General features: G+C 50.2%; 1 protein-coding gene across 5 annotated transcripts; it reads left to right on the forward strand.

Moving 5' to 3' along the window:
* Positions 1-7,673: 7,673 nt before the first annotated feature.
* Positions 7,674-16,923, forward strand: Myadm (myeloid associated differentiation marker). 5 transcript variants are annotated; one of them, XM_027431018.2, is made up of 3 exons: positions 7,674-7,818; positions 11,693-11,780; positions 15,170-16,923. In XM_027431018.2, the coding sequence occupies exon 3, from the start codon at positions 15,172-15,174 to the stop codon at positions 16,129-16,131; it is 960 nt and encodes a 319-aa protein (XP_027286819.1). In that variant the 5' UTR covers positions 7,674-7,818; positions 11,693-11,780; positions 15,170-15,171; the 3' UTR covers positions 16,132-16,923. The 5 variants fall into 5 exon arrangements, with proteins under 5 accessions (XP_027286819.1, XP_027286818.1, XP_035305242.1 ...); XM_027431017.2 differs by lacking the exon at positions 7,674-7,818 and adding an exon at positions 9,003-9,137; XM_035449351.1 differs by lacking the exon at positions 7,674-7,818 and adding an exon at positions 9,266-9,287.
* The last annotated feature ends 4,312 nt before the right edge of the window (positions 16,924-21,235 follow it).

The raw sequence follows: 21,235 nt of genomic DNA on the forward strand, positions 1-21,235 counted from the left end.
TGGTCAACCGTGACCTAAAGGAACATATATGTAGTAAGAAGGAGTTTGTCTTGGCTTATGGGTCCAGAGGGAGGAATCCAGCAAGGTGGGGACGCATGGCAGCAGAAGGCAGGCTCGGTGGCAGGAGCAGGAAGCAGAGAGATCACATTTTTTCGAGGTAGGGTTTCTCTGTGCAGCTTTGGAGCCTGTCCTGGCACTCGCTCTGGAGACCAGGCTGGCCTCGAACTCACAGAGACCCACCTGCCTCTGCCTCCCGAGTGCTGGGATTAAAGGTGTGTGCCACAAGGATATAGAATCCCGGACTCAGTCCCACCGATACACTCCCTCTGACTAGGCCACACCTCCTGTGCCAGCCGCTTTTTATAGCAATTTGATAGAAACTACCGTCATCTCAGAAGAGGGAACCTCAGCTGAGAAAATGCCTCCATAAGATCTGGCTATAGGCCAGACTGTCGCATATTTTCTTAATTAGTGATTGATGGGGGAGGGTTCAGCCAACTGTGGGTGGTACCAACCCTGGCCTAGTAGTCCTGGGTTCTATCAGAAAGCAGGCAGGTGGGGTGTTGTGGCATATGCCTTTAATCCCAGCATTTGGGAGGCTGAGGCAGGCGGATCTCTGAGTTTGAGGCCGGACTGGAATACAGAGTGAGTTCCACGACACAGCCAGGCCTATACAGAGAAACATTGTCTTGAAATAGAGAGAGAGAGAGAGAGAGAGAGAGAGAGAGAGAGAGAGAGATGAGGAGGAGGAGGAGGAGGAGGAAGAAGAAGAAGAAGAAGGAAGAAGAAAAAGAAGAAAGAAAGAAAGAAAGAAAGAAAGAAAGAAAGAAAGAAAAGAAAGAAAGAGCAAGTTCTGACTTCTGCATCAGCTCCTCCCTCCAGGTTCCTTCCCTGCCTGAGTCCCTGCCCTCACTGCTTGTGGTGATGAGCTAACTGCTCTTTGGAACTGTGAATGAAATAAAAACTTTCAAGTTGCATTTGGTCATGGTGGTTCATCACAGCCATAGTAACCTTAAGGCCCTTCCGAACCTCCCCAAACAGCCCCACCCACAAAGACTGCAAACGCCTGACATCATGAGAGACATTTCTCAATCAAGCCACCACAGATATTTAACGGTGTCTTACCTCAGGATATTCTGACATGGGCACCTACACCCTTTGAATACATGGGATGGATATTTTTGGAAACACAAATAATGGGCATTACGCAATGGATATTTCTGGAAAGTTACAAAATAGACCAGTAAAAAACAAAAAGGGAGAGGTACTGGGCAACTGGAAAGATATTTCCCTAAATAGATTACCAAGTTAAAACATGCAAAGAAGCAAGTGGATCCCCGCCCCTGCTCTTGGAGATGAAAGCGTAGGCCTCACCTGTTACTAGGCAAGTGCTCTGCCATTGAGCTATATTTCCAGCAGTCTATATTACTTCTTTATTTTAAATTACATGGTGGCACATGCCCTTAATTCCAGCACTGGGGGTGGGGGGAGCAGAGGCAGGCAAATCTCTGTGAGTCCGAGGCCAGCCTGGTCTACAAAGCTATGCAGAGAAACCCTGTCTCACAAAACAAACAAACAAACAAACAAACAAACAAAATTTACAGAAGTGCATGCCACATTTTGCTTTTTGTTTTGTTTGAGACAGAATCTGACTATGTAGCTTTGGCGGTCCAGGAACTCATGATGTAGACTAGGCTGGCCTTGAACTCACTATGAGTTCACTTGAGATTTCAAACTCACCACTTGAGATCTGCTTGCCACTGTCATCTGAGTGTTGGAACTAAAGGCATGTGCCTCCTTGACTGGCCAGGCCTGCGACACATTTTAAGAGTTAAGGCCAGAGTCTAAAGTGAAGTAGCCGTTCAGGAGTCAGACTCAGTAGGCTTGGTTTGTTGTATCTTTCTGTGTGCTGTAAAGACGTGTTGTTGCTCTCACTGGTTTTATAAAGAGCTAAATGGTCAATAGCTGGGCAGGAAGAGGCTAGGTGTGACTTGCAGAAAGGGAGAAAGAAAACTCTGAGGTGAAGAAGGGCAGAGTCACCAGGAAATGCAAGGGAGAAGCAAGATGAGCACGCCATGCTGAAGAAAGGTACAGAGCTGGCCTTGAACTCACTATGTACCCATGTATGACTTTGAACTGCTGGTCCTTCTTTGTCTGCCTCTCAAGTGCTGGGATTACAGGCATGCACCAGAGTTTATGTGGTGTTGGGAATTCAATACAGGATGCTACATTTCCAGTGTACTTGTAGCTAGCTGTCTTGGTGACTAGACAGACTTCCACGGTAGCCCTACACTTGTGTTCAAGCAAACTTGTATTTCACTTGACAGTGGTCCCAAACAACAAGAGTAGGGATGCTGGCTGTGTTTGTTTCTTTGTGCGTCTACAATCACTGTTCCTGGAAGAACAAGGAGAAAGGTTTGTTTTGGCCCATGCTTCCAGAGGGTTCAGTCCACCGTGGCTAAGAAGGCATACTGAAACTGTTCATATCAAGATGCTGAAGAAACGGGAAGAGGGGAGAGGACTGGACACTTGGTATAACCTCCCAAGATGTGCCCACACTGCCCTGTTTCCTCCAGCTCTGCCTACCTCCCGAGGATTCCAGAGCCTCCCCCAAAATAGTGCCAGCAGGGGATCAAGCCTTCCATACATGGAACTTTGTGGAACCTTTAAGATCTAAACCATAGAGTTAGACACAGTGGTCCAAGCCTATAATCCCAACACTTGAGAAATAGAGGTAAGAGGACTGCTGTGAGTTCAAGGCCAGCCTCATCTCCATTCCTTACCAGTTTCGATGTATTCTGGGCTATAGAGTAAGATCTGTCTCAAAACACCAAAAACATCCTGGGAGAGTGGAACTCACTTGCAATTCCAGCATTCAGGAGGTAAAACAAGAGAATCAGGAGTTCAAGGTCATCCTAGGCTATGTAGTGATTACATGACTATCCAGGGCTACATGAAACCCTATGTCAAAAACACCAGTGGGGGCATGGAGATGGTTTGTCTGGTAAAGGCCTTAACCTGCAAGTCTCATGACCTGAGTTTGAATCCTGGAACCCACATAATAGAAGGAGATAATTGACTCCCGGAAGTTGTCCTCTGAGGTCCACATTAGTACCCACGTTTGTACACACACACACACACCAGGGAGAGAGAGAGACAGAGAGACAGAGTCAGTGACAGAGACAGATGAAGAAAGACACAGAGATGAATATTAACACATTAAAGCCAGTGGGCTGGAGAGACGGCTCAGTGGTTAAGAGCACTGGCTGCTCTTGCAGAGGACCCAGGGTTCAATTCCCAGCAACCACATGGCCACTCACACCTGTCTATAACTCCAGTTCCAGGGCTTCTGACACACACAGACATGAATCCAGGCAAAACACCAGTGACCATAAAATTAAAAAAAAAAATTAGTCAGGCAGTACTGGAGTATGCCTTTAATCCCAGCACTTGGGAGGCAGACACAGGTAGATCTCTGTGAGTTTGAGGCCAGCCTGGTCCATAGAGGAAGTTCCAGGACAGCCAGGGCTAAACAGAGAATCCTGTCTGAAAACAGCACAGCATCTCCCCGCGCCCAAAAAAAATATTAAAGTCAAACAAACACAAAAAGATATCCAAGCCATAGGACCTTTATTGATCTCCGTATCAGGGATTTCTGCTAAGAGACAAAGACATTGAAGCACCAATAGCAATAAGTTGGTATTACTCTTCTCTAACACTGGGGCAATACAATGATGGAAGGGTAAAAGGATGTCAGGTACCCCGATGAAGTAAGCATGTCACTGAAATCAAGGACTTTGGACCCTTACCCAAGTAAGACAGAGAAAACTGAGGAACTAGGAGTTCCAGGTCAAAAATAAGAAAGACTTCTTGTTGAAGATCCAAGAGACAAAAGAGAAGTGGTTCCTGTGGGTGGAGCTATGGATAACAGAGTTGACTGTCTGACATCTGATCTTTCTAGGAAAAGGTACCTCAGTTAGGGCTGCAGGTTACTGAGGTCAGCAGCTACCAAAAGTGTCCATAGCATAAGACCCAAAAGAAGCAGGAAGCTAATTCTTTGCTTGTTTTTTTTTTCAATCATTTTAAAAAACTTTGTGTAATCTGTGTGTGTCTGCATATGTGAGTGCAAAGTCCCCCAAATCCAGAGGAGGGTAACAGATCTCCTGGAGTGAGAGCTATGGTTGATTGTGAACCGCCAAATATGGATGCTAGGAACTGAACTCAGGTCTCCTGCAAGAGCAGTACATGGTCCCATTGTAGCTTTTCCCTCCTTAAATAAGATTTCATGTAGAGCCGAGCGTTGGTGGCGCACACCTTTAATCTCAGCACTCGGGAGGCAGAGGCAGGGGGATCTCTATGAGTTCGAGACCAGCCTGGTCTCCAGAGCGAGTGCCAGGATAGGCTCCAAAGCTCCACAGAGAAGCCCTGTCTTGAAAAACCAAAAAAAAAAAAAAAAAAAAAAAAAAAGATCTCATGGAGCATGGTGGTAGTGGTGGCATGCACCTTTGATCCCAGCTCTTGGGAGGCAGAGGCAGGCAGATCTCTGTGAGTTCAAGGCCAGCCTGATCTACAAAGTGAGTTCTAGGACAGCCAACACAGAGAAACCCTGTCTCAGGAGGAGACTGGGGGGAGGGGGCTTCTCATGTAGCCTAAAGTGGTTTAGAATTCACTATTTTACTGTTTAAAATTTTAAATTTATTATATGTATGCGTGTGTGCACACATATGCATGCATGTGCATGCCTAGATATGAGTGTAAAGGTCAGAAAACAACTTTTGGGAGTTTTCTCCTTCTACCATGGATTCCAGAGATTGAATGCCTTCCTGTTCAGCAAGCAGTTTTGCCCACTGAGATATGTTAGCCAGGAATAGAGCTGTTTGCTCTTGTTTTCTTTTACTTCGGTCACTAGCATAAACAAGGCCCTGGATTTGATGTGCAGAACCACGTAAACTGGCCAAGGTGATACACACTTGTAATATCAGTACTGGGGAAAGTAGAGACAGGTGGATTAGGGGTTCAAGGTCACCCTTGTCTACCCAGCAAGTTCAAGATCATCCTGGGATAACAAAAAAAAAAAAAAAAAAAAAAAAAAAAAAAAAAAAAACTTTTGCTTTTCCAGATATTCCAAGTTTGGGTCTTAGCACCCAGACAGTGGCTCACACCCATCTGTTAACAGGAAGGGTATTGACTCCCCTTTCTGACTTCTGAGGGATGCATGTGGTGCACATAAATTCACTCAAGCATACACAAGTTGGGATAAAAAATAATCTTTTCATTGAATTGTATGATAGAGAAGACTTGATTGTTAGTTGAGAAAATAAAACTTAGTAGGTGTGGGCTGGAGAGATGGCTCAGAGGTTAAGAGCACCAACTGCTCTTCCAGAGGTCCTGAGTTCAATTCCCAGCAACCACATGGTGGCTCACAACCATCTGTTATGAGATCTGGTGCCCTCTTCTGATGTGCATATATATATGGAAGCAGAATGTTGTATAGATAATAAATAAATAAAATCTTTAAAAAAAAACTTCGTAGGTGTTAGAAGTCGTGAGAATGAAAATCAACTCAAGTTTATATCTCACGAACTCTCCCATAATCACCTCTACTAGAGGGAGTTTTATTATGTCATCTGGTAGACCAGATGGCTGCTTGGTGTCTCTTTGTCAACTCTTCTCTAGAAGAATGCTTGCTCAGTGAGCTTCTAAGAAAAAAATGGTCATGGTATAGCACACTGGATTCACCTCACCAACTGTAGCCAGCTACCTCATCAACGAATGCCCACCTTGCTACCTTGCTGGTAGCAGCAAAACTTGCTGAGACCCCCACCTCCCCAAGGAATCGGAGAGTAGTAGGAAAGCCAGCCGAACACCCAGATTTCTGAGGACTACATTGAACCTCTCTTATCATGGGTTGGGCAATACGTTTTTTCCCCCATGGAATAAGTAACTGTGCCTGTTATTTGCTTTTCTTGCCCTTTGCACATCTGCCAAAAGCAGCCTGTGTGAGCACAATGAATGGCTCTATTCACCATTCACGGCCGTGTTAAACCACACAGTACTGCTTCTGATCAAGGGACTGTTTATTTAGGAGTTGGTATGAGTTTAGAGGGTGGTTGTTCCTATACAGCAACACCCCCAAAGCAGTCAAACTCCTATAATACAGGCATGGCCTGTTGGAAAGGGGTAGCAGTGACAGGTTGGGGACATTTGGGTGTAGGTTCTGTACTAAAAGTTTGGTAAACAGCGAACCAGGAGCACATACTTGATCCCAGGTTATAAAGACCTGGGAACCTAGAGTTTCCCAGAAATCACACCCTGTGACTCACTCTTCAAATGTTTGCAAACCGGGCTGGGGAAGGTCTCAGTGATGCAGAGCTCACCTAGCATGTTTGAGGCTGGGCCTTCAGTCCTCAGCATCACACACTTATCCACCTCAGATTGTTCTTGTGTCTTTTCATGCTATCCCTAACACTGAGGTGTTTTGGCTTGTGTTTGTGTGTTTTACACGTGCATGCCCGAGTGCGTGCTTTCCTGTGTTGGCTAGTGCGTTCACGCATGCACGCATGCATTCATGTGTATGTTGGAATGCATGCCACTGTGGACCTGTGCCAGAGGAAAACTTTTGGGAATCACTGCTCTCCTTCTACCACAAGGGTCCTGGAGGTAGAACCCGGGTCATCAAGTTTGGCTTGGCCCACTGAGCCATCTCTGTACAGGAAACACTTCTACCACAGGATACACATGGTTAGTTGCGTAAGCCAACACCACTTGAGATGCCTCCAGCTTTGTAGTTGTGGTGGTGTGAATGACTTTCTACAAGGGGGAGGAGATATTACTAAGCCTGAACCCGTGGGGCTAAGGAAGCTTTTAAATAGAATCTACGGGAAACCCAACCTATTATCTATAGACTATAGAGGCTTACAATCTGTGTGAGTGTGTGTGTGTGTGTGTGTGTGTAAATGTCTGATGCTGGACATATTAAAAACTCCTCTGAAGTTAGCAGCTGAAGAGATGGCTAGCCGTTCAGAGCACTTATCTTGAAGAGGGACCAGGGTTCAATTCCCAACACCGCAACGAGGCTCACAACCATCTGTAACTTTAGTTCTAGGGGCTCTGACTCCCTCTTCTGACCTCTGAGACCAGGTTTGCACGTGGTGCACATACATACATGAAGGCAAAACACTCCGACACATAAAAACAAATAAATATTTAAAAAACAAATTTAAAAAAAAGCCATACCTCCCATAGGCCAACAAGATAGCTCAAATGGATAGAGGCATTCGCCAACCAAAATGATAACCAGAGTTTGAGTCCCCAGATCCCACATAGTGGAAGGAGAGAACTGACTCCCACATTTGCAATCTAACACATAAAATAAGTAAACGTGTGTGTGTTTAAACTAAACTAAACCCCTCACTTATGCAGGGCATACGATGATGACGAAGAGCTTCCGTTTCTGCGTCTCTTCCCAGGAATGCAAAGTGAGCAAGCAGCTCTTCACTTACCCATTTCCCTCCCTACACCTTGGTCCCCACCCCCACTTCAGCACAGCGCTAAGCAAGCGCCCAGGTCCCCCCTCCAGCTCCTCCCTCCTCCGTAGGGCACGTTGCTGGCTGTTCAGAGCTCCGGGACCCCTTCGGACCCCTCCCTTCGCGACGCTCGCGCCTTGCTCTCTGGGGCTGGGCCTCTGCTAAGCCTCCTTAGTCCTTCTGGAAGACGACCAGAGGCAGCCTCCGGGAAGAGCCAAGCATCCGCAGCCGCCACTAGGCCCCGCCCAGCAGCAGCGGAGCAGGGCCGCGCCCGGGACCGCTGCAGAGCGGGGTGAGTGAGTGCGGCTAGGAGGGAGGGAACCAGGTATCCCGGGTCCCGCCCTGCCCTGGGGGCCGGCGTCGCGACCTTCAGCTCCCTTCAGCATTGCGACTTCCAGCTCACTTTCCCTTATGGCTCAGTCCTTTCAGGTCCTCAAGTCCCGACCATTCCGACCAAAAAAAAAAAAAAAAAAAAACAACCCTGAAGCCCTCCCCTCTGCTTTGTCCCCCCTCTCCCCCGGCACAACCGGGTCCACTGTATCCCTCCCATATGGTAGAACCCCGAATCCAGAGCTCCTGGCCTCCAGGCCCGTGCTCATAAAGTCCCCCCCTCTGTGTCCTGAAGGCAGGAATGCAAGCCAAAAATAGCTCGCCCTTCTAGACCCAGGAGGCTCGGCAAAAAAAACCCCAGCCACATCTGTTCTGAAAACCGTCCTCTCTCTGATGGCTCAGAAATCTGGGACCCCCCTGGATTTCCAGGAATTTAGCTACTACCCATCACCCTTTTGCCCCCGTTGCCTGTGATCTTCTGAGACGTGGCCCAGCACTCCTCCCGAGGTAATTACAGTGTCATTGGAGACACAGCGCACTCCCCTCTAGGAAGACGACCCCCTCCCCAACACAAAAATCTAGTCTTTGTTCTTTGGGGTGCCCCCCCCCCGCCGCTACTGAAGGTTGCTTGCTCAGAATTCCTAAAAGATCAAGGCCTGGAACCCCAAGTTCCTCTTTTTCAGGTAGACAAGACCCTAGCCCTGGGTGTGTAAGATCTTTTTATTTTTATTTTTTAAACCGGGTCAGCGTTGGGGAATCAGATAGACAAGGACAGGAGCACGGAGAGGGAGAATTGAATGAGGGGTAAGACTAGGCGTGGGGACCCGATAGGGGTGGGGGGGACTCCGTCTAAAACAAACCGTAAACATGTAGGTTTCTACGGCAACGGCATTCTCGGACCTACCCTGGAGATTGCTTTCTAGACTTATGTCAGGGAGGATAGCCCCTGGGAGCCCCCGCGTCGCCAGCTGCTGTGTCTTCCTGTTTTGTCTCCACGGCAACGGTGACCTCAGCCCTGCACCCCCTCCCTGGTTGGGCTAGAGAGCCACGACAGGCCAGCCTTGAGAGGGGCGTGGTGTGACACCAGCCCCGCCTTGGGGGCCGAGCAGGGATAACCCAAACGGAGGGAAAGTACCTTTTCACCGCCCCAGCCACGCCCAAACCCCGCCCTCAGCCCCGCCCTCGCATGCTGCTCCTCTGGCCAACCCCACCCAGCCCTAAGACCCTTCTGGTCTGCAGCTGTCGCTCTTGTTTCTGCTGCAGACGCCACTGTCTGGAGAGGTGAGACTGCCAGGGACCCCGAAGGGAAGGGGTGGTGTCCAAGATCCTTGCGTCTAGAAAGCGAAGGGTGCAGGGATTCGGATGTCTGGGGCCCTAGAAACACTCCGTTTGGGCCAGAACTCTCTGAGCTCATACAGGTCTTCTTACATGGTAAAGAGAAGAAGGCATTGGAGACTCCTAGGTCTGACCTAACAGGCCTGGGATTGGGACTTAAGATGGGTCTTGGGCGACGAGGGCTGGATTTGGGGCTTAATCAGGAGAAGGGAAGGGGGTCTGAATTTGTTCTGAGGGAGGGGGGGATTTGGACTCTGAATTTGACTGAAGGAGGCGGGTGCGGCTGGGATCTGGACTCTTGGGTTTGAGGACGTGGAGAGATGGAGATGCCTGAATCTGAGGGGAGATGGGGCGCTTGGATGCGAGAGATGCTCAGGAGGGGAGAAGTCCTTGCTTGGTCTGAACTTCCTTCCACAGGCCCTATACGGGCAGCTGGAGTGTAGGGGGAGCTGGGGAGCCCTGTGGAATTAAGCCTGTGCCCACCGCTGGTGTGGGGCGTGGCCGGGAGTCTGATCCGGGCTGTGCCAGAGTCTGGGGAGTGATGGATGACCTCAGGAGTGTAGCTAACGGGGGGATGGTAGAAGGGGTGCTGGGTGTGGCCCGGAGAGTGGAACTAGATCTAGGAGGAAGCTCAAGGGGCGTTCCCTTGCCCGGCTAAGGTCTTCGAGCATTCCTGAGCTGTGACTTCAAAAGATGCTGGAGATGCCTCTGGACAGGCAATCTCTCTTAGGGTCTCCCTTTCTCTTCCTTTCCTAAACAACTTTCTCTCCAGACCCAAGGATTTATGTTCTTCCCGCCTAGTGTTTATGGCGGGATAGTAGCCTACTTTTTTTTTTTTTTTAAAGGCAGGGTCTCTTCATGTATAGACTTGGTTGTCCTGGAACTTGTGGAGGAGACCTTGCTGGCCCTGAACTCGCAGAGATCCGCTTGCCTCTGCCTCCTGAGTATTGGGATTAAAGATGATCAGTAGCCCACTTTTTATGGTGCTGGGTGTGGAGCTAGTTCCCGATTCCCGTTAATCGACCCCCCAGGGGGACCTAAGTTTCTGCCTTCCTGTGCCATCTACCAGGTGCACCGTGGGGGGTCCTAGCACTGATCTGGAAAACTACATTTCCTGTGTGTACCTAATTCCAGTGTAGCATGAGTTTTCTAGCCTGGAGCCAAGGAGGCAACGTGTCCTCGAGGGCGATTTTGAGGAGTTTTAAGAGTTCCGGTCTGATCTTACTCAGAGAGTTTCATTCCCCTAACCGCATCCCCACCCTGTATTGGGGGTTAAACCCGGTACCTCAGAACCTGCACATGCTACTCAAATACTCCACCTACCCCGACCCCCCCATTCTTCCCCTACTTTTTTTTTTTTTTTTTTTTGATATTTGCCTTAAGTCTATGGCTACAGGAAGCTCTGGATTTCCAATCCTGCCTCTACCGGGGTTCTGGGAATACAGCCCTACTATACGAGGCTAGACTCCATTCCATTCTTGGAGGGGCTCAGAACTCTATAATAAACAAACAAATAAATAAATAAATAAATAATCTCAGCACTTGGGAGACAGAGGCATGCGGATCTCTGTGAGTTCAAGGCCAGTACCACTTACATAGCAAGCTCCAGGCTAGTGAGGGCTACTTTGCAAGAGTTGGCTGAAAATAGAGGGATTTTTTTTGGGGGGGGGGTGTTCCAGACAGGGTTTCTCTGTGTCTTTGGAGACTGTGCTGGACCTACCTAGCTCTTGAAGACCAGGCTGATCTCGAACTCACCCTGAGTGCTGGTATTAAAGGCTTGCGCCACCTCGCCCGGCTGAAAATAGATTTTTTAAATATATTTACTTTGCAGTGGGTGGGGCAAACACTTACCATAGGACACGTGTGGAGGTCAGAGGGCAACTTGTGGGAGTCGGTTCTGCTTGGCTCCTAGCTCACACTTTCCAAGGAACCACAAACCAGACCCTCCCGCCTCCTCCCAGCACCCTGGATGCCCCGCCACCCCCACCCCCTCCACGAACACCCAGTCCCCAGCAAAGGTGACCTGGAGAGGGGCGGGCAGCCTCCGAGTGGGCCTGGAGGGGCTCTTGGCACCACCTCTTGGTCCCTGCCACATTGCCCTGGCTGAGCCGACTTAAAGTCCTTATAAGGAGCCGAGACGCCAGGCCAGGCTGGGCCTCCCGCCCCGACAACCACCGCCCAGGGATCTCCCTCCGCCGCCGACTGCGCGGCTGGGGCTAGGTTAGCATCACTCACGCCCCTAGCGGGCCCTGGCCCGGCCCTTTGTCCACTTTTGCTTCCACCCCGCCCACGCGGCAAGTCCTCGGGGAGGGAGGAGAGGGGCGGTGCTTCCTCGGGGTAACCTCGGAGACCTCGCCCCAGGACTCGCCGCCAAGAATGCGTCCCCACTGAGAGACAGGTCCCGGCTGTGGCGTCTAGGACAGGGTGCTGCAAGGGGAGGTCTTTGTGAGTTCCGCCCTGATTGCCTTTTTCCTTCTCCTCCTCCTCCTCCTCCTTCCCAGGGCTTCTGATCGGCCTTTCCCAGGTGCGCCACCTTCTCCGCCTTCGCAGCGGGATCTTTCTCCTTCCTGGGTTCAGTGAAGACCGCAGGTGAGTACGCTAATTGGCCCTGTTTCCAAGTTCTTGAACAGACTGCCTAGAACCTGAACTTTCTAGGATGGGAGGGCTGGTGATTGCTGGGTCTGACTACGGGAGGCTGGCCAGGAATACTAACTAACTAGATCTAACTAGATCCAGGAGGCCTGGATCTCTGGGTGTGAGAGAGGAGGGGGAATGGTGCCTGGATTCCTAGATCCCGATACAGGAGGGACCTGGTAGGGTTCCAGAGGATAGATTCAGTTATCTATGTGCCCAAGAGGTTGTATCCGGGAGCTGGCTCCCGTGTACTCTGGGAGCTGTTCTGGGACAGTGTGAGCTTCCAGAGGTTAAAGCCTGACCCTTTGTCTTTCCATGGGCCTGACCTTAGCACGACTTTTCCTGGGGAAAGTTATGAAAAACCTACGCTCATCTCATAACATAAATTATAATTGATCAGACACACCGCCCCGCGGTGGTGGCTGGCGCCGCAGCACTGGGAAGGCAGAGGCAGGCGGATCTCTGTGATTTTGAGGCCAGATGGCCGACAGAGCGAGTTCCTAGACAGCCAGGGCTATACAGAGAAACCCTGTCTCCACAACCAAAAAAAAAAGACAAACCAAATAAACTGGTAACACTGGTAACCGAAGTGCAGCTTGTTGAGCCAGTGAGTTCACTGGGATACTTGCAGGGCATGGGCGTCACTGAAAAGAACACCGTGAAAGATACGTTCCTGGAGCATACGGCTCGATTAGAGCCTTCTGCGAACCCCCACTCCCACCCCCCCACCCCCGCGCAAGAGCGTTTCTCTGTATAGCTCTGCCCATCTGGAATTCGCTCTATTGACAAGGCTGGCCTCGAACTCAGAGATCCACCTGTCTTTGCCTTCGACTCCTGGTATTAAAGGCATGCACCCCCACCCCCACACCCCACCCTCACCTCTGGCTAAATGAAATATCCACTCCCACACACACACCCCAGCCCATTCTCTTAATTGCTCAGTGTTCTTATATTCTTGTAGTGAGGCCCCTTGCCATAACCTTGTACTTTCTGAGTAGGTTTCCTAAGCTTTGGAAGTTCCTATGATCTTTCTTCTTTCTAACATGTAATTATCTTTGTGTGTGTGTGTGTGTGTGTGTGTGTGTGTGAGAGAGAGAGAGAGAGAGAGAGAGAGAGAGAGAGAGAGAGAGAGAGTGAGCGGGTACCCTGTGGCAAGTGTATGGAGGTCAGAGGACAGTTTGCAGAATTCGGTTCTGTCCACCGTGTGGGTCTGGGGGGAGGGGGTTTGAACTCAGGTTTGGCATGCTCTGTTGCAAGTTCTGTTCTGATAAAGCTTGTGGGGAACCTTTCGGGGATTCCACAGCAGGCAGGCGAGGGTGACCGAGGTAGAGAATAAACATGCCAGAAAGACAGGGCTTAAGTGAGGGGTTTTATTAGAAAGGGGAGGGAGGGGGAGGAAAGAGAACAGCGGTAAAAAGAGACACAGAGAGACAGAGAGAGGACAGAAGAGAAGAGGGAGACAGGAAAAGTCCTGTCTGCCCCCAGGGGAACAGTAGGAAAGAGAGTGGGAGAGGGCAGGGAGAGCTGGAAGTGGTGGTGGGGTATCTGTCCTTTTTTTTTTTTTTTAAGATTTTTATTTATTTATTATGTATACAACATTCTGCTTCCGTGTATATCTGCACACCAGAAGAGAGCACTAGGTCTCTGCACACCAGAAGAGAGCACTACGTCTCATAACGGATGGTTGTGAGCCACCATGTGGTTGCTGGGAATTGAACTCAGGACCTCTGGAAGAGCAGCCAGTGCTCTTAACCTCTGAGCCATCTCTCCAGCCCCCTGGGGGGGAGGGTATCTGGATTTTAAAGGGGTCCTTTGCAGAGTAGGCAGTCATGGGACCCTGGACTGACCAGGGTACTGCCTGAGTGCATTTTGCCAGGTAACAGGCAGGCCAGCACACAGTGCCTGAATCCTTACAAGTTCCTTTACCAACTGAGCCATCTACTAGGCCCTGGTCTCTGTAGCTCTTTTGAGCCATGTGAGCCTCTCCCCTCCCTCCAGCAATCAGGAAAAAAACTGCAGAACTGATCCTAGATATAAGGAAGTTTTATTTCCCTGGGTCTGGGAACCACCTCCTCATGTTTTGGGGAAGCATCAGTTGAGAGGTCATAACGGTTTGCATCCTGAGGAGGGCCCTGGCATCTGGTCCCAGTTCCCAGTCTCTAGGACAAGGAAATAGAAGCTGTGGTTTGTCAGTGGAAAAAAAAAAAAAAAGATGGTAGCCCTTCTACCCCCATCCTAGGTCTGGCTCACAGGACATAAGGAGGCAGAGAGGCCTGCCCTGAGGTCCATCCTGCATGACTGGCCTGGAAATCAGATATTTCGGTGGCTGGAGCTGGGCCACAGAACAGGGGGAGTGGAGGGAGCTGAATTTTCCTGAACTTGAGGAACCTGTTGGCTGAGTCCCTATAGGAAGTGATAGGCTCGATAATAGGATAGAGGAAACTGGGCTGTCTCTGCTTTATTTTCCTGTGTCTGAAGGAGGATTAGGGGCAGGCTGGATAAACTTGAAAGGAGGTAAAAAAAAAAAACAAAAAAAAAAGCTTGACGTTCCAGATCAGAGATCTCCGGGGAGAGGAGTGAGTTGAAGGATGGAGGTCCAGCGAGTGGTCTGCTTAGATGAGGTCCAGCGAGTGGTCTGCTTAGCTGTGGGAGCTGGAATGGACCTTGGAATTTTGGATGTGTAGGGGCTGCCAATGTCTAGGTTGCTCTTACATCAAAGAAATCTTTTTGCTGGGTGTTGGTGGCGCTCGCCTTTAGTTCCAGCACTGGGGAGGCAGAGGCAGGCAGATCTCTGTGAGTTCGAGGCCAGCCTGGTCTACAGAGTGAGTTCCAGGACAGCCAGGGCTGTAACACAGAGAAACCCTTTGTTAAAAGGAGGGGGGAGAACCCCGTAGGGCCTAGAGTATGAGGAAGTTGGAGCCTTGGCTGTGGAGAAACAGCGATGACTGAGTTGCTGTGGGGTAAAAGGGGGAACTTTTTGTTCATAGGGCCTGGGGTATAAAGCCCTAGGTCACACAGGAAGTGATATAACAGGCAGGATCTTAGACCATGATCTTTTTGTTGCTGGGTCTTTTTCCTCCCTCCCTCCCCCTTTCTCTTTGAGACAGAGTCTCTCTAGTTTTGGAGCCTCTCCTGGAACTCTGTAGACCAGGCTGGCCTCAAACTCACAGAGATCCACCTGCCTCTGCCTCCTCAGTGCTGGGATTAAAGGCGTGCGCCGCCACCAACTGGCTAACAAATTCCATATTCTGGGGCATACCCTTTTCAGAATTCAAGGTAATTTGTTCCAAGACAGATGAGGGCCTGAGTATGAGACCTTATCAAAATGCTTTTGTTTTTCTCAGCCATGCCGGTGTCAGTAACCCGCACAACCATCACAACGACAACGACATCATCGTCATCCACCATCGTGGGGTCCCCTCGGGCACTGACCCAGCCCCTGGGCCTCCTCCGCCTCCTGCAGCTAATATCCACCTGTGTGGCTTTCTCGATGGTGGCCAGTGTGAATGCTTGGACTGGGCCCATGGGGAACTGGGCCATGTTCACCTGGTGTTTCTGCTTTGCTGTGACCCTCGTCATCCTGATTGTGGAATTAGGCGGGCTCCAGGCCCGATTCCCCTTGTCATGGCGAAACTTCCCCATCACCTTCGCCTGCTACGCGGCTCTCTTCTGCCTGTCATCTTCCATCATCTACCCCACCACCTACGTGCAGTTCATGGCTCACGGACGCAGCCGGGACTACGCCATCGTCGCCACCACCTTCTCCTGCGTCGCTTGTTTGGCCTATGCTACCGAGGTGGCCTGGACTCGCGCAAGGCCTGGTGAGATCACCGGCTACATGGCCACCGTGCCGGGGCTGCTCAAAGTGTTTGAGACCTTTGTAGCCTGTATCATCTTTGCCTTCATCAGCGAACCGTTCCTGTACCAGCACAAGCCGGCGCTGGAGTGGTGTGTGGCCGTCTATGCCATCTGCTTCATCCTGGCGGCGGTGACCATCCTGCTCAACCTGGGAGACTGTACCAACATGTTGCCCATCCCGTTCCCCACCTTCCTGTCGGGCCTGGCCTTAGTCTCTGTCCTCTTGTATGCCACTGCCATTGTCCTCTGGCCCCTCTACCAATTCGACCAGAGGTACAACGGCTACCCCCGGCGTGCGTCGGATGCAAGCTGCACTTATACACACACGCCCCACTCTGTGTGCTTCTGGGACCGCCGCCTGGCGGTGGCCATCCTGACGGGCATCAACCTGCTGGCTTATGTGTCTGACCTGGTGTACTCCACCCGCCTGGTGTTTGTCAAGGTCTAAGGCCAACAAGGGGCTCCCCTCCCGCTCGACCCCCCCCGACCCCCCAGTCCCTTCTTGCAGCCTTTTCATCTTATTACCCAAATTTCTGGTGCAGTCCTGTTTCCTCCTCCTTACCTCCCATTTCCTCTTCCTCCTTATATATTCTTCCTGACTCATTGTTCTCTTTCCTTCTTTCTCTTCCTTCCCCGCCTTCCTTTTCCTCTTCCTGTTCCCCCTGCCCAGATCCTGTTTTGCCCCTGAGCTGTCTGTCCCCAACAGCTCTGGCTTTGCCTCTTTCCTATTCCCATCTTTTACTGTTTTCCTGTTGGTTTTGTCCCCTGCCTGTTTGCCAGGGAGCCCTCAGAATTCTTGCTTTCTCTCCCTCACCCCTCAAAGGTGCTGGCCCCACACATCCCACAATCCTTTGCAGTTCTTCACCCCCACGGGCCTCTTTAGGGGGGGCCCTCATTGCCAAAGCATGTCTGCTTGCCTGCCTGCCTGCCTTAGCTGTGCCTTAGTATGTGTGTGTGTTAAAGGCGATGCACCTCTCTTTTAAGGTCAAAACCAAAACAAAAAAAACAAAAAAAACAAAAAACAAAACAAAACCCTGGAAGGTCAATAATTCCGGCAGCCAGCAGAGAGCTTCTGTCTCTACCTACCTGTCACTCAGCTTTGCCTAAAATTGGCTCCAGAATTTTTTCTTTTTTTGCCAGGCTTCCTGAAAACCCCGCTGCTCTCCTGGATGAAGGGAAGGTTAGACGATGCCTTTTGCTGAATTCTCTGTGTTATCTAAAAACAAACAAACAAAAAAACCATACAAAACAAAAACCCACCAAAAATACCCACACGGTCTTAAAGACAACTCTGAAGTATTTCTGAGGGGGACGGTATTGGTGGCCCTCCTGGCTCAGTGTTAAAAATAACATGGCCTGCTTTAGCATGGCCAAGAAAAGGGCCTCTGTGGACCTTAAAGGCGTTATTAGCCTCTTTTATTTTTATTTTTTCCTGAACATGAAGGCAAATACAAAATGAAGGATTTTTTTGTTTGCTTGATTCTTTTTTTTTTTTTTTAAGCTTTTGAGAGTGTCTCATACAGCCCAAGCTAACTTAACTATGGAGCTGATGCTGCCCTTGATCTTCAACTCCCAGGTGCTGACATTTCACAGGCGTGCTACCAGTTGTGTAGCCTCATTCAAGAGGGACTCTTCTTAACAATCTTTCCCTTGGGGGAGGGGCGCCACCGTCAGGGTTGGGATGGCTTGTGTGTGCTGCACACACACCTGGGTCTGTGTGTTAGTTGCTTCTTGCTGCTGCTGCTGCTTGCTTCTCTGGAACTCACGTGCATTACTTGGTATATATATATATATATATTATAAATGTATAAATATATATTTTATTTTTGTTAATTTTCTGGAGCTTTAGGTTCCTCTAGCTCCTACTGTCAATCATCCCTTCCCACCCCCCCACACCCATAATGTTCTTTTTTTAAAACTCTCAATATAAAGATAACAGGAAGACTCAACGATTTATTTATCACGGGCGTGTGGGGGGTGGTGGTGTGGGTAGGTGGGTGGAGAGGGCTCCAAGAGAGGGTTGGAGACCCAGATTCTTGGAAGGGGGCTGAGACTAAGAGCCTTGGCCTTATCAGAAAACAGTGGCCAAGGGTTTTTTCCCTTTTAAGAGAGTCTCTCGTAACCTAGGCTGAATTCAAGGCCTGCCTCACACCTCCAACGTTGGGAATACTGGTATGAGCCACCACACCCCATTTATGCAGCTCTGAGGACTGAATCCAGAGCTCGGCACATGCTAGGCTAACACTTCACCAACTGAGCTATATACCACAGCCTGTTAGATTTCCAAGTTAGTTTTTAAATCTAAGAGAGAGACAGAGCTCAGAGGATGGTTAAAAGAGCACATGCTTCAGCATCAGGCTTTGAATCCCAGTACCCAGGGACCAGGCTGAGCATCCCCTGGAATCCCAGTACCCAGGGACCAGGCTGAGCATCCCCTGGAATCCCAGTACCCAGGGACCAGGCTGAGCATCCCCTGGAATCTCAGTACCCAGGGACCAGGCTGAGCATCCCCTGGAATCCCTGTACCCAGGGACCAGGCTGAGCATCCCCTGGAATCCCAGTACCCAGGGACCAGGCTGAGCATCCCCTGGAATCTCAGTACCCAGGGACCAGGCTGAGCATCCCCTGGAATCCCAGTACCCAGGGACCAGGCTGAGCATCCCCTGGAATCCCAGTACCCAGGGACCAGGCTAAGCATCCCCTCAGATTCATGCAACACCCCTGCCTCTGAGGTGGGGGGCGCAGAGAGGATCACTGAGGCTTGCTGGCTTCCTGTCTCAGTGGAGGAAGGTGACACAATGCCCTTTTCTGGCCTCCAGCCTACAGACATATATAGACGTTTCATAATCTTTAAAAAGGGACAAAACCAGGAAGATTGGCTGGGAAAACCATGAACATGATTTCATGAGAGATAGCTCAGAGGTTAAAGCTACTGACGTCCTCTGGCCTCCAAAGCCACACACACAAATAAAAATAAGTCTTAAAAATACAATGCTCAGGCTGGAGAGATGGCTCAGCGGTTAGGAGCACTGGCTGCTCTTCCAGAGGACCCGGGTTCAATCCCAAGCACTCACATGGGAGCTCACAATTGTCTGTAACTTCAGTTCCAGGAGATCTGACACCTTCACACCAATGCACATAAAATACAAATTAAAATTTAAAAATACAATGTTCAAGCTGGGCATGGTTGCACTTGCTTTTAATGAGAGTACTTGGGAGGCAGAGGTGGGCAGATCTCTGAGTTCAAGGCCAGCCTGGTCTACAGAGATAGTTCCAGGACAGCCACAGCTATACCAGGAAACTGGTTCAAAAAAAAAAAAAGAAAAAAGAAAAAAAAAAAAAAAAAAAAAGAAAACCCTTGCTCCAGAGGAACCCATCTCATCCAAGTCTGATCCTGCCCCTCCCTGGTGAAATCCACTGAATAAGGTATCACAGACATAAAACACACACATATCTATATTTCAAGATTGGGCTGGAGAGATGGCTCTGTGGTTCAGAGCACTGGCTTCTCTTCCAGAGGTCCCAAGTTCAACTACCAGCACCCACATGGCAGCTCACAACTGCTAATAACTCCAGTTGCAGGTGTCTGACGCCCTTACACCGGGAAATCACCAATGCACATAAAACCAAACAAAGAAATAATTTTTTAAAAATTCCAGGATCATACAATCCCTTTTTTGTTTTGTGTTGCAGCTGTACCAGACAAAAGCGACTTGGAAAATATTGCAAAAAGTTTGTAAGTGAATGAAAAAAAGGCAAAAGGAAGGGCATGACGCTCCTAGGTATGGTGGCAGACAAGGTTTATTGTAGATAAAAGGGAGAGCACAGCCAGAAGCAGGGACATCTGGGAGAGTCCAGAGTGAACATGACCCTGAGCTGGGCCACGTGAGGGGAGCGGGGAGGGGAGAGCCAAGAGACCAAGATGCCAGGAGCGTAAAGGGCCGGATAACCAAAATAGCTGGCTTATATAGGGAAGGGCAACTGGAGCAAGCTCAACCCAGCCCCTGGGCTGGAGAAGTTTAGGGTAGGGTTGGTGTACGCCGCCCTGTCAGACTCTGTAACAAGCAGGGACTGAAGGGTGCGGGGAGAACCTGGAGCCGAGGCCAGGTCTGCTTTGATATGTTAAATAGGCACTTCAGTTAGCCTTTTGTGCCAGGTTAGAGACCTAACCGGAAGTACGCGGGGGGTAGGGACAGTTAGGACACGCACTTAATGGCTCGAGGAAAAAAAAAAAGTCTTTTTTTTTTTTTTTTTCAGTGTTTACCAAGACCTATCTGCACGAATCCCTCTTCTCAGGAGGGCGCCACACCCACTCCTTCCCCCAACCGGGTTTAGAATACCTTCTGGAAAGCACCAGAAAGAAGAGCTAGAGGGTTGTGGGTGTGGATCAGTCGGTGCTAGGTCCTCGGTTTAGAACCCAGTACCTGAGCGCCCAGGCCGTAGTAAGCATTCCTGCTCTTGGGGAGGTGGAGGCAGTAAGCCCAGGCGTTCAAGGAAATCCTCCACTACCTAGCCAGTTTAAAGCCAGCCAGAAATACATGAGATCCATTTATTCACTTGTTTATTTGCTTTATTTATTAATCAGACAAGAGTCTCATTGTGTAGCTCTGGCCGATGCTATGTAGATCAGGCTGACACGATACTCACAGAGCTCCTCCTGAGTCTGTCTGGGATTAAAGGTGTCCAAGCCCCTATTTAAAAACAAAACAAAACACAAACCGGACGGTGACCCACGCCTTTTAACCCCAGCATTAGGGAGACAGAGGCTGGCGGATCTCTGTGAGTTCGAGTCCAGCCTGTTCTACAAAGCAAGTTCCAGGACAGCCAGGGCTGTTACACATTGAAACCCCGTCTTGACCCCCGGAGCCCTCCCCCCACCCTAAAATAACTAAACACAGCTGTAGCGAGCAGTCATCTGGTGTCTTAACTTGGAAAAGCCGCAGGGGAAGAAGCTAACCCTAACCCTAGTACCTTCCATCCGTCGCCCGAGAGAACCATGGCCACCTAGAGGTGGCTTTGCGGGGTGGCAGGGAACTCTGCGTTCAGCGAAGGGTGCTTGGGGGTTGACTCGGATTCCTCCACCTCCCCTGCACCTTCTGGAATCCCGACCCAACCTGGAGCTAAGCAAAACCGCAAAGAAGGGGGGGTGCTAACCGACAACAGCGCCAACGCCGCGGCCAGTCCGACGCACAGGGCACGCCGGGAGAAGTAGTTCTGTGTGGCTTCCCAAGAATAGCCTGTACGAGGGCTTCAACTCGAAGTCCCAGAGTGCACTGAGCTCGACAGCCTCTGGCGGGCCAGGGTTCCCCATGACCTGCGTGCGAACGGCTTCCTGCAAAAGGGACCCGTTGGAGTGCCAGAGCTGCCAGAAAGGCGCACCGCGGGGCGCACTGCGGGGCGCACTGTGGGGGCGCGGGGGAGGAACGAAACAGAGCAAACTTGGGAGGGGGTGTGCATGGGACATCCCAGGGAGACAGAGTCGGGAGAAGCCCTCACCCAGATAGAGAGTCACAGGGAGACACGAGAGACTCCCCGAGACAGAGTCACGGAGA

Source organism: Cricetulus griseus, chromosome 9, assembly GCF_003668045.3.
Source record: "Cricetulus griseus strain 17A/GY chromosome 9, alternate assembly CriGri-PICRH-1.0, whole genome shotgun sequence".
NCBI classification, from domain to species: Eukaryota; Metazoa; Chordata; class Mammalia; order Rodentia; family Cricetidae; genus Cricetulus; species Cricetulus griseus.

Coding starts and splice junctions, on each gene's coding strand:
- Myadm (XM_027431018.2), top strand. CDS start 15,172: ATGCCGGTGTCAGTAACCCGCACAACCATCACAACGACAACGACATCA.